This window comes from Gorilla gorilla, chromosome 5, assembly GCF_029281585.2.
Source record: "Gorilla gorilla gorilla isolate KB3781 chromosome 5, NHGRI_mGorGor1-v2.1_pri, whole genome shotgun sequence".
Lineage (NCBI taxonomy): Eukaryota > Metazoa > Chordata > Mammalia > Primates > Hominidae > Gorilla > Gorilla gorilla.
In genome coordinates, this window is record NC_073229.2 from 168287378 (window position 1) to 168300463 (window position 13086).

At 41.8% G+C, this 13086-nt stretch overlaps 1 protein-coding gene across 1 annotated transcript in view; it reads left to right on the forward strand.

Moving 5' to 3' along the window:
* The first annotated feature begins 10655 nt into the window (after nucleotides 1–10655).
* The window catches only part of STX11 (syntaxin 11), a 33841-nt gene continuing 31410 nt past the window's right edge, over nucleotides 10656–13086 (forward strand). The window contains exon 1 of the mRNA XM_004044792.5: nucleotides 10656–12753. Within this exon, the coding sequence (XP_004044840.2) occupies nucleotides 12012–12753 (742 nt within the window). The 5' untranslated portion in view covers nucleotides 10656–12011. The remainder of the gene's footprint in view (nucleotides 12754–13086) is intronic.

The following is a 13086-nucleotide window of genomic DNA, read 5'->3' on the forward strand; positions in this document are numbered from 1 at the left end:
AAGAATTTGCGGAGACAGAGTTTGGGATGTAAGATGTTTATTAGGCATCAGCACCCATGAAAGGAAGATATTGGAGGCAGAAGTGGGCAGAGGAAGAAGTCAAACTGGGATGGAGGCCTGTCAAAGCCTCAGTCAACCTGGCCAGGAGCTCTGTAGCATACTGTGCTCATCAGAGTATCCTGCATAGAGCTGAGATGGCCCCAGCTTTATCCCTAGGACACAAGCTGCTTTATCCCACAGGACACAAGCTGCCGGGGGAAGGTGTAACCTCAGAGGAAGCAGCTCTCTGTAGCCAAGTCAGGCCTGGAGTGCTCTGACAGTTGGATGTGTCTTCTGACTTCGTTTCTAGCAGTTGCACATCAGATCCTTCCTGAGAGGGAGAAACACAAGCAGGATACAAACTCAGGCAGTCTGGTTCCAGAACCAGCGCTTCTGACTGTGAAGATGTTCTGCCTTCCTGACAGATGCATTGGGATCAAACCATGGTTGGCCTGGAATTCAGACATTTAATCCAGTCTTTTTTCTATACCATGCTTTTCCACATAGCACAACCATAACTACCTACCCGGCATTTCGAACTATTATTGATGTTTGCAGGAGGTCCAATTGTTCTACAAAATCGAATTTGGATGGTAAGCTAAAAAAATTATAATTCAGGATTATCTGCATACTCCACTTTATAAGTATGCAGTCTCACCATTTACATCTGGTTGACATATGTGTGGCAACAAATCAAAGCCTGGCTCCAAGTAAAGCTCAGGTGATGTCTTGGTGATCTGCAGCACTGAAGGCAAATGATAGGACAGCTGAGTCATCAGACAGTCTTTAGCAGCACAAGCATGCCTAATGTGAAGCACCTGTACCTCCTGAGTTACCACCACATTCGTGTTTCAAAGGAGATGCATCATACCCAATATTTAAATTCATTAGGACTAAATATGATCATAAATATTGAATAAAAACATTTTCATTAAATTAAATTCATATTTTGGCCTTTTATTTTAGCGAGCATTTTAGATTGATGTCTTATTAATGAACCATGGATTGACAATTCAGGACATATGTATAGTTTAAAAGAGAAAATCAGAACAAGGATAATGAGAGATCCTCAAATGCATGTCTATTATATTCAAAATAAATAGTATTCAAAATATTTGAATATTTTCATATTCAAAATAAAGAGAATCACATAGCTAACAAGTGAAATACAAAACACCCAAATGACCTTTTGTACTTTTAGAATAAACTTTCGTGGTTTTGTTTCATCAAAACAATGTTAAATCAATGCTGTTTTATTATTATTATTATTTTGAGACCGGTCTCATTCTGTGGCTCAGGCTGGAGTTTGGTGGTGCAATTATGGCTTACTGCAGCCTTGACCTCAGGTGATCCTCCCACCTCAGCCTCCCAAGTAGCTGGGACTACAGGCTTGCACCATCACACCTGGCTAATTTTTGCTTTTTTTTTTTCTTGTAGAGATGGGGCCTTGCTCAAGCTGGTCTCAAACTTCTGGGCTCAAGAGATCCACCCATCTCGGCCTCCCAAAGTGTTAGGATTATAGGCATAAGCCACTGTGTCCAGTCTATTTTAATATTATTATTAATTTTATGCTTTTAATGTGCAAATTGGTTTGGATTTTATAGTTTTTTAAAGGGTCTACAGCCATAAGGAATTTATAGCTTGTTTATGTTTAAGTAACACTGTGTTTATATTACATTCAAGGAACACTGTGGTAGAAATAATTTGTCAACACTGGGTGCCATATCGGTTTTTTCTTGAAAAGGGGCCCACTCATTAATTTGCAGAGATGCTGTGCCAGGTCTGTGGAAGAAATAGGTGTGAATAAGTCTAGCACCCACATCTGCACTGTAATCAATTATGAATTCCAGTTTGCATGTGGACTTTTGTAAATGTTTCTTTGTGACTAGGGATACAGGGTTGTGGCAAAAGTTCCTGTTTCATAATTCACCTTTCTTCATCACCAACCTGTAGAAAAATAGGGTTTAAAGAAATCTGCTACAGCAGCCTGCTTTCAACACTCTGAGTGAGGCAAGGCCATGTTAGACCTTACCGAAGATCACTCCTCACACCTGGGGCACACAAGGAAAGGAGCGAGGGACTGACAGGAACATCCGTCAGCTTCTGCAAGGTCTCAAAAAGATCATCACCCACAGAGGCAGATATCTCAAGGAAAGACTGTCCTTTGAATCGGTGAGTTCACTGCTCAGACTTCAACCTGTTTACTCTGCCATTTTTGGTCAATTCACATACATATATACACATTTTTATTTTTTGAGAAAGAATCTCACTCTGTCACCCAGGCTGGAGTGCAGTGGCGCAACCTTGGCTCACTGCAACCTCTGCTTCTTGGGTTCAAGCGATTCTCCTGCCTCAGCCTCCCGAATAGCTAGGACTACAGGCACACGCCACCACACCTGGCTAATTTTTGTAATTTTAGTAGAGATGGGGTTTCGCCATGTTGGCCAGGCTGATCTTGAAATCCTGACCTCAAGTGATCCTCCCATCTTGGCCTCCCAAAGTGCTGGGATTACAGGCATGAACCATCGTGCCTGGCCCAATTTATCATTTGAAACAACTTGTTTTTTTTTTTGGTGCCAGTATTGTACTTTCAAATTTTCTTCAGGGTCATGGAAGGTTGCTAGCAGGCTGTGGTCTGTGAACTCACAGAAACTATAAACCATCCGTGAAGAAGGAATGGGTCCATCCGAAGTGTGCCAAAGGGAAAAGTAAGACAAAGACATGGAGCAGCCTCAAGGGGATGAAATGGATGAAGGGGAGGAAGAAGAGAAGAAAGCCAGATCTCAGCCCCAAAGTAAGGCTTCTTGGCGTGGAAGTATAGAGTTTCTAAATAGATGACACAAATTCATCTAAATGAACAGAATATGGCTATACAAATGTTTAATGTATCTGTGAAAATTATACTTGTTGAAAACTAATTATTCACATTCAAAACCAGTATTTCAAGGCTTGTGGCTAAACTATTATCTGTAAAAAGCATGGCTTATGTGTTATATTCTGTTTGTGCTTTTCTGTTTCACTTTTATCTGTTCTGCAGACGAAGGCAATGGTGCAAAAAGGAGTTTACCAGAAATGAGTATTGAGTAACAGTCTGATCTTAAAATACTTTTGCAACTTGTTATGCAAAAATCACAGTTGCAGAAAAATTGGTTTCCATAAAGAGCTATTAAGTGGATCAACTAGATTATCTCTAGATCAGATTTTTTAAAAACCCATTCTCCTTCACAGAAAACTTTTGTTCTATTTGTATACATTAGAGCAACCAGTACATATCAAACTTCAGGCCTCTTACAAGTAAGCAAATATATCAAAGAAAAGTTTTTACTTAATTGAAATTTGGGTTAAAGTAAAGATGCAATAGTGTCAATTCAGGAATTATAGGCAGGAGCACAATTTAACAAATACCAAAATAATATGATTTTTCACCACATGTTTTCTACCGCTATTGGTGTATCAAGCTTGGAAAAAGAACTGATCTTAGTAAACAACAAGAAATTTGCTTTTCTGTGAGAGTTATCTGTTGCATTCTTTTCTTTTTTTAGTATTTTTTCTAAGCTTACCTTAAGTTCATATTGCCCTTTTGTGCAGATAACAGGATGAAAAAAATCATTTACTTTGGAAAGTCAGTATTTTCAGTTTTTTTTTTTTTGTTGTTGTTGTTGTTGTTGTTTTGAGACAGGGTCTCATTCCATTGCCCAGGCTGGAGTGCACTTGTGCAATAATGGCTCACTGCAGTCTCGACTTACTGGTCTTAGGTGATTCTCCCAACACAGCCTCCCGAGTAGCTGGGACTACAGACACCAGCCACCACACCTGGCTAATTTCTTTGTATTTTTTTGTAGAGATGGGGTTTTGCCATGTTGCCCAAGCTCATTTTGAACTTCTGAGCTCAAGCACTCTGCCCACCTCTGCCTCCTAAAGTGCTGGGATTACAGGCGAGAGCCACTGCGCCCAGCCTCTTCTGTGGTCTCTAACATTGTTCTTGAATTATTAATGGTGAAGAACCTGGATTTTTGTGTTGCACAGTAGTATTTGAGTCTGAAGTCTTCTGCTTGTTGTTTCCTGGACAGTGGACAGGAGGCTATAGGGTTCAGTCTATTCCTCTCTTAAATAGGGTTGAGTTGTGCACATTTAACAAATTTGTGATGAGAAATTAAACAATATACGACAATGTGAACATGGTGCTTGGCACATTGTAACCAAACAATAGTATTGGTTATCTTTAATATTGGTATCAGCATTATTAGGTTTATATTTTTTAATGATCTCATGTTTGCTAAAAATTGTACATTTAAAACAAGCTTCAAGGGATAAAAACTGTGTTGTCTTGTATGTGAGTAATGATGACTTGTTTGCAGTACTGAAACCTTCACAGATTTCATCACATATCTAGAAGTAATTTAAGATATGCTTATTACATACTGAAATATTTAAAACTTTAACTTATTATATATTGAAATATTTAAAACTTTAACAATTAACTTGATTTTACTTTGTAAATTTACATTTATGGGATAAAGAAAATGTGGTATATAAACACAATGGAATACTATTCTGCCATAAAAGAATGAAATCATGTCATTTGCAGCAAAATGGATGGAACTGAAGGTTATTATGTTAAGTAAAATAAGCCAGACATAGGCAAATTTCACATGTTCTTACTCATGGGAGCTTAAAAGTTAATTTCATCGAGGTAGAGAGTAGAATGATAGATACCAGATGCTGGGAAGTTTGTGTGAGTGGAAAGGGGGATGAAGAGAGTCTGGTCAAAGGGTACAAATTACAGTTGGATAAAAGAAGTAAGTTCTAATGTTCATAACAGTTCTATTGTTCCATTGTTGCTAACTATAGCTAGCAACAATGTATTGTTTATTTCAAATTAGCTAAACTACGGAACTTGAAATGTTTCCAACACATGGAAATGATTAATATTACTCAAGGTGAGGGATACCCCAAATACCTGGACTTGATCCTTACACATTCTATGCATGCAACAAAATATCATATGTACCCCACAAATATGTAAAATATTATGTACCAATTCAAAACACTAAAAGATTTCTGATTTATATGTTTCCATAAATTTATTTCTACATTTTATGTAGAAAAGCTATATGCAAAAAGATTTGCCTGTGAATCTGGGAATATATTTCTAGTCTGCGTGTACTGGAGAACAATTTATATGGCATACAGTCTGGTTTCTCCATAAAGCTAACAAGTGGATTGAAATAATGATATGATAATATCACTAGGGAACATTTCTGTCAGGATTGTAGTTATAAAATTTTCAGAGATGGGATTTGGAGACTATGCTCTAGCTACTAATTAAGAAAACTGTATTAGTTAAAGTCCCAAAGGGAAATGGATAGCATATTCAAATTAGGATAATTCAAGCAGAGGTTTTAAATAAGGGGTCTATTATAAAGATATGGACAGGGTGGAGGGGAGCTGTAATGGAACCTTTGACTGAGAATCACGAGTATGGAAAAGTATCGGAAACCAGGAAGGGAGAGAGAGACGTGTAGAGAAGACCATCTTAGAGGAATTGGGGCCTTTTGTTGAGGGGCATACACGAACTTCTATTTGGAATACATTTCCTGACCTCATTCCCTGCCCCTGTCCTCCTGCCAGTTTTCCTATTTGCAGGAAAGCTACGGGGCACAGGCAGCTGTCAGAATAATCCATTCAGATCAGACTCCCAAGTCAGAGAACAGGTGGGAGGGAGGTGGAAAGTGGATTGGAGGGGCAAAAGGAGATCTCTGCACACATGCTGATACTATACAAATCTAGAATTTATTTGTTCTCATTATTATGTTCACTTATGGTAACAGGTGTTTAAAAATCAGAGTAGTAGCTTTATAAACATGCATTAGACAAGATCCTTACAGGCATTAAATTTTAAGCTACTTTTTAAATAATGGGGAAAAGACCCTATCTTAAAATCTATGCTCTGTAAGAAAAAAACATATTTTCTAACCATTAATATATAAGAGCTAGATAGATATTCCTAGGTCTTGTTATGTCTAGGTGCCTCCCTCCAAAAGGCTGTATCAGGGCCTTCAACTCAGTGCTTACTATGGTCATTCATTAACTCATCTTTCAACAAATATTTATTGAGTGTCTCTAATATTCTAGGTATTGTGCTAGGCTCTAGGTAAAAAGGAGTAAGTGAAACAGGCATGATCCTTGACTTCTTGAAACTTATGATTTAGTAGGTGAGTTGAATGATGTAGACAAAGCTTTAACTAGTTTTGTAAGTCTGCATTCACAGAGGTAATAAAGAGCAACAGAACCACATGATCACTGAGTGTCCAAATACAATATTTAAACATGAAAATCAGAGAGTTCACAGAGCAGCCATTGAGGTACAAAAAAGCCACAGACTTTTAAGCAGCCTATTTTCTCTCTCCTGAAAGAAAGATCTTAAACTTAAATTTAAAGCTGGCCAGTTCTGGAAAAGCTTATTCAAATATTATTTGTAAGATGAGGCAGAGGTGGCTACCAGAATCTAGAAAGCGCTGTCCAATATAGAAGCCAAATATTAATAACTGTCTACAATAATGGAAATATTATATTCTGCACTGTCCAAAATAGTAGACACTAGTTATGGTGGCTGTTAAGTACTTAAAATGTTGCTAATGTGGCTGAGGAACTGAATTTTTAAATTTTATTGAATTTTAATTAATTTAGATTTAATTAGCCATATGTGGCTATGGTAAAGTACAGTGTAAATCTAGAACAAGGTGTACTAGCTGAGACTTGCTGAGCACAAGTTGCTTCATTTAACCTCATTTCCTTTTTGACAGGATTAATAACAGTCAATAATTTACTCACACACTATCATGTGTCCTGCAGGGTATGAAATAGAAATCAAAGATAGTCTAAGGGGAATAAGTGTTGGCAAGGAGGTGGAGACATTGGAACCCTTGGGCATTGCAGGTATAAAAGTAAAATGGCTTGGCTGTTGTGGAAAATGGTAATGATAATTCTACACAAAATTAAACATAGAATTACCATATGACCCAGCAAATTCATTTCTGGGTATATACCCCCCAAAAATGAAAGCAGGGACTCAAAGAGATATTTGTACACTCATGTTCATAGCAGCATTAGTCACAATAGCCAAAGGGTGGAAGCAACGCAAGTGTCCATTGACAGGTGAATGGATAAACAAAATCTGGCATATACATACAATGAGTTATTACTCAGCCTTAAAAAGGAAGGAAATGCTGACACATGCTACATACAGCATGGATAAACACTAAAGTCATAATGCCAAGTGAAATAAGCTGGTCACTGAAGGACAAATATTGTATGATTCCACTTATATGAGATACTTAGAGCAGTCAAATTCATTGAGGCAGAAAGTAAAACGGTAGAATCTAGCAATTTCACTACTGGGTATATATCCAAAGGAAATGAAATTAGTGTGATGAGATTTTTGCATGTCCCTGTTCATTGCAGCATTTTACAATAGCCAAGATATAGAATCAACATAAGTGTTCAACAGTGGATGAATGGATAAAGAAAATGTGATATATATACACAACGAGGTACTTTCAGCCTTACAGAAGAAGGAAATCTTGTCATTGTGACAACATGAATGAACCTGGAGGACATCATGTTAAGTGAAATAAGCCAGGCACAGAAAAACGAATACCACATGATGACACTTCTATGTGGAATCTAAAAACATTGAACTCATAGAAGTAGAAGTAGAACTGTGGTTATCAAGGACTGAGTTAGAGAGATGTTAGTAAAGAAAAAAAAGTAGAATGGTGGTTGCTAAGGGTGAGAGGGAGGAGAGACTAGGGAGTTAGTGTTTAATGGGTGCAAAGTTTTAGTTGGGAAGATAAAAACGTTCAGGATGGTGGTGATGGTTACACCACAATGTGAACGTACCTGTATTTAATGCCACTGTACACTTTAACATAGTTACAATGGTAAATTTTATATTGTAAATATTTTATCACAACAATGTAAGAAGTTTAAACACATTCTTTATCTGCAAAGAGTTCTCCAACTAGCATGAAAAAGAGAAATGGTAGTTGCTGGTTACTACATGGTACAGGGATACGCGATAACTATTTGACTGGGGGCCATGAAGGAGTTGCACCTCAGAAGGGTGGCTGTGCTAGAGGACCTTCCAACCCTGGGATTCAATGAGTTTAGAGCTCTGTAAATTAGGAACGGCACTAGCGTGCAGGATGATGGCCACGGCTGACAGATCTCCATGCAACTGCCACGCCCCGCACCCAGTGCCTGCTCTGTTTTATCTGAGCTTCACCCTAAGGTCCTTATCGGTCATCATCTCTGAAAAACTCCAGACTGGAGGGGAGAGCCAAGGTCTCCAGAGAAATTTATAAAACAAGAATAACCTGGGGTTTCAGCTGGGTGTGAGCAGATCAATTGTGGAAGATAATTCAGATTGGCCATACTCTAAACCCTGTCATGATGTGCCACCATGCCGGGCTAATTTTGTATTTTTAGTAGAGACGGGGTTTCTCCATGTTGGTCAGGCTGGTCTTGAACTGCCAACCTCAAGTGACTCGCCCGCCTCGGCCTCCCAAAGTGCTGGGATTACAGGCCTGAGCCACGGCGTCCGGCTCTTGCTTTTAATTTCATTGATAAAATATGTTCTTGCCTCCACATTTACCAGCATCTCTGCCATACTTTCCGAATAGCTGGGACAACAGGCATGCACCACCGCACCTGGCTAATTCTTTGATTTTTAGTAAAGACAAGATCTCCCTATGTTGCCCAGGCTGGTCTCTAACTCCCGGGCTCAAGCGATCCTCCTACCCTGGCCTCCCAAAGTGCTGGGTTTACAGGCTACCACACAGCTGAGATTATCATTTGAATCCATGAGGAAGACTGCCTGAAAAAGTAAATTGTGGATGGGGAGGGAAGGGGAAGATTGCTGGGGATTAAGAGTGGCGTTTTGGACACGTTCAGTTTGGAGTTGTTCTCTCCTGTTACCAGGGGCGAACTCTTTCTTTTATTTTACCCTAAATTTCCATTTGTGCATTGGATTGCACACCTGCTCATCTACTCAAGAACATTGCTCCAGCATGTAACCCATTTTTTCTCCCCCATATCATCCCTCTTTCCTTTCCTTTTGGTTCATGCCGGTGAGCATACAAACATGTATAGCTTCTAATTAAAAAAAAAAAAAAAAAAAAACTGCCTTGACTATATGGTTCCTTCCAGTTTCTACTCCATTTCTTTGTCTTCATCTGATGTTTTTATTCTTTCACTCCAAACAGGCTTTGGTCATCCCTCATTAAAACTCTGCTTACCAAGCTCACCACTGACCTCCATGTGGCCAAGCCCATTCCTCAGTTTTCCGTCCTAATTTTACACACTGTAGCAGCGTTTCACAGTTAATCGTTCTTTTTTGCAACATTTTTTTAATTTGGCTCCTGAAACGTGCTCTCTCTTGGTTTATCTATCTCACTAATCAGAACTTCTCATTCTCTTTTTTTGATTCTTTATCTTCCTAACCTCTGAACTTTGGAGCATGCCAGGACTCAGACTTCAGACATCCCCATTCTGTCTGCACACCATCTATATGCTAAAGAACTCCAAATATATACCACCATCCCAGACTCACCTAACCAATTGCCTTCATGACAACTTGACAACTCCAAACTGAAGGTGTCCAAAATGCCACTCTTAATCCCCAGCAATCTTCACCTTTCCTCCCCATCCACAATTTACTTTTTCAGGCAGTCTTCTCCATGGATTCAAAGGTTAATCTCAGCTGAGCATGGTAACTGATGCCTGTTAACCCAGCACTTTGGGAGGCCAAGGTGGGAGGATCACTTGAGCAGGGGAGGTTGAGGCTGCAGGGAGCCATGATCATGCCACTGCACTGCAGCTTGGGCAACAGAGTGAGCTGCTGTCTCAAAAAAAAATTAAAAATGTCATCAGCAAGCACCCTCACAGACACACCCAGGATAATGTTTTACCAAATATCTGGGCACCCCATGGTCCAATAAATTTGACACATCAAATTAACCATCACAGCTTTCTAACTCGTTGGCCTGTTTTAATCTTTGTCCTTTAATCTATCCTCAACAAAATGGTAGATTAAAAAAAAACCAGCAACATCATTTAGTTTCTCTGATAAACATTCTTCAGTCTTCCTATCTCAATCAATGTAAAATGTAAAGACTATCATGACTACCAATGCCCTACATGCTCTACTCCCCACTCCTAGCCCCACCACCATCACTCTTCCTGGACTTTGTTTTGCCCACGCTGATATTTCTCCCAGAAGCCCAGCATGCTCCTACCTCAGGGCCTTTACATCCACTGATTCCTAGGCTTGAAATGATCTTAATCCCAATAGCTGCATTGTTTACTCCCTCAATGATTCTCTTATCTTAGACGGCTTTGCAATATACCCATTTTTAAAAATATAACATACCTCATCCCTCTTATTTTACTTTCTTTTAAAATAAACTGTATTTTTTAGAACCGTTTTAGATTTACAGAACAATTGCAAAGGTAGTACAGAATTGCCATAAATTCCATTTCAGATTTCCCTATGATTACCATCTTACATTACATTCCTCACAACTAATTAATCAACCTTGATTCTTATTACTAAGGAAAGTCCATACTTTATTTAGATTTCCTTAGTTTTTTCCCCAAGTCCTTTTTCTGTCCCAGGATCCCACCCGGGATACCATATTACATTTCGTTTTCACGTCTCCTGAGTTTCTTCTAGGCTGCAGCAGTTTTTCAGACTTTCCTTATTTTATTTTATTTTTTGTAGAGACAGCATCTCGCTATGTCGGCCAGATCAGGCCTCGAACTCCTGGCCTCAAGCAATCCTCTTGCTTCAGCCTCTCAAAATGTTCGGATTACAGGCGTGAGCCACCACGTCTGGACTGTACTTTCCTTACTTTTGATAACCTGACAACTTTGAGGAATATTGGTCAGGTATTTTGTAGGATGTCCCACTACTGGAATTTGTTTGATATTTTTCTCATTATGAGACTGAGGTTATGGTTTTCGGGAAGGGAGACCACACATGTAATATGCCACATTCATCACATCATATTGACTACATGCCATCAATATGAGTCACGACTGTTGACGTTGACTTAGAACATCTGGCTGGGGTAGTGTCTGTCGGCTTTCTCCATTGTAGACCTACTCTTTTCCCCTTTCCATATTGTACTATTTTGGAGGAAGTCACTGTGCACAGCCTAGGGTGGATGTCTACATAATTTGGAATTATTCTGTATAGGAGATTTGTCTCCTCTCCGCCTTTTATTTATTCAATTATTTATTTATATCAGTGTAGACTCATGGATATTTTTTACTTTGGCTTGTAATCCAATACTACCTTGTTTAGTTTACTTCGTCGCTCAAATGGTTCCATCTTTGGCAACTGGGAGCTCTTTCAGGTGGTTCCTGTGTCTAAACATTCTCCCATCAAGGCAGGATTCGTTATTTTTATTTTTTTTCTTCTCATTCAATTGAGACAGCGTCTCATTCTGTCGCCCAGGCTGGAGTGCAGTGGCGCGATCTCGGCTCACTGCATCCTTGACCTCCCAGCCTCAAGTGATCCTCCCACCTTAGCCTCCCGAGCAGCTGGGATCACAGCGTGCGCCACCACGCCCAGTTAATTTTTTTATTTTTTGTAGAGATAGGCTTTCTCCATATCGCTCAGGCTGGTCTCAAACTCCTGGGCTCAAGAGATCCTCCCCCTTCGGCCTCCCAAAGTGTTAGGAATACGCGCGAGCCACCGCGTCCGGCCCGATTTTTCCTTTTTTGAGTATCACTTCCTTACTTTTCAGCCTCAGCCTTGTTTTTCAAGGTGCTTTACCACCGCCTGGCACAATCCACACTTTCTATTTATCTCTCCCCGTTAAAGTGCCGGGACCTGGAGGGTGGGTCTTGGCAGTATTTTTGAGCGCGGTGGGCACACAAGGGGACGCTCAGTTGATATCCAGAGAATGATGAGCCCGGCGGGTGTTGAGGCCGACTGGAGAGAGGTTGGTCGGCAGGGTTCTGGGAAGGCGGTGCTCGGCCTCTGTGTGACCGCAGGCTCCTTGCCCGCGTCCTCGAGGGTCCCAGGGATGCAGGACCTGCCGCAGCTTCCGCAGCCACACCCACGCTCAGAGACCGCTTCCAGCGTCCTCGCCGCGGCAACGCACCGGACTGCAAATGTCACCAGCGCAGCGGGGATTCCCGGGGGAAGTCCAGCGCGCTCCCTGCCCTGGGGACCAGAGGATGAGCGGAGGAAGTGTCTTGGGCGGCAAACATCCCACTCCCCGCGCCGGTCCGCGCAGCCCGCGGGAACGCCCCGGGGCTCGCGGGAGGGGCTGGAGCGCGTCCCCGGCTCCGGGCGGTCCCGAGCGCACGGACTCCGGGTGGGGCGGGAACACGCGCTCTGTGAGCCGGCTGCCGCCGCGCCCCAGCGCTGTCATCCCGGGGCGGGGCCTGGTCCCCTGCTGTGGTCGCTTCCTAAGCGGCGGGGGCTGAGCCGGCGGCGCCCAGATGCGGCCGCGGCGGCGCGGAGCTCGGGCGGCCGTGGAGGAGCCCAGCCTCGGCCGCAGGAGGCGCCGGGAGCGGAGGCGCCGGGAGCGGAGCCGCCGGGAGTCGCGCAACAGGTTTCCTTCCCCATCGCTGCGCCCACAGGGGACGCGCCCTGCCGGGAGAGGGGCTTCTCGGTTCGCACTCTCGCTCCCGGTCCAGGTTTGTTTTTCTCTTCCTGAGCCCCCATTTCTCTTCCTGACTATTTTCTCCGTGCGCGGAGAGATCGGGGAGGGCGGGCGGGTCGGGGCGGGGGCACTGTCTAGGCTCGGGACCCGCGGCTGTGCCTTAGGTGGGATTTTGGATCTGGCGCAGGTCCTCACGCCGCCTCTGGGCACCTTCGGAAACACAGCATTGGGTTTCTCATATAAAGCAGAATGATTTTTTAAAATTACTTTTAATTTCAGAGGCTAAGGGACTTAGGATTTAGTGCTTCGTAAGAATTATTTTAGGGATACCTGTTGGTAGGCTGCCTTTATAAAGTGTCCACCCAAG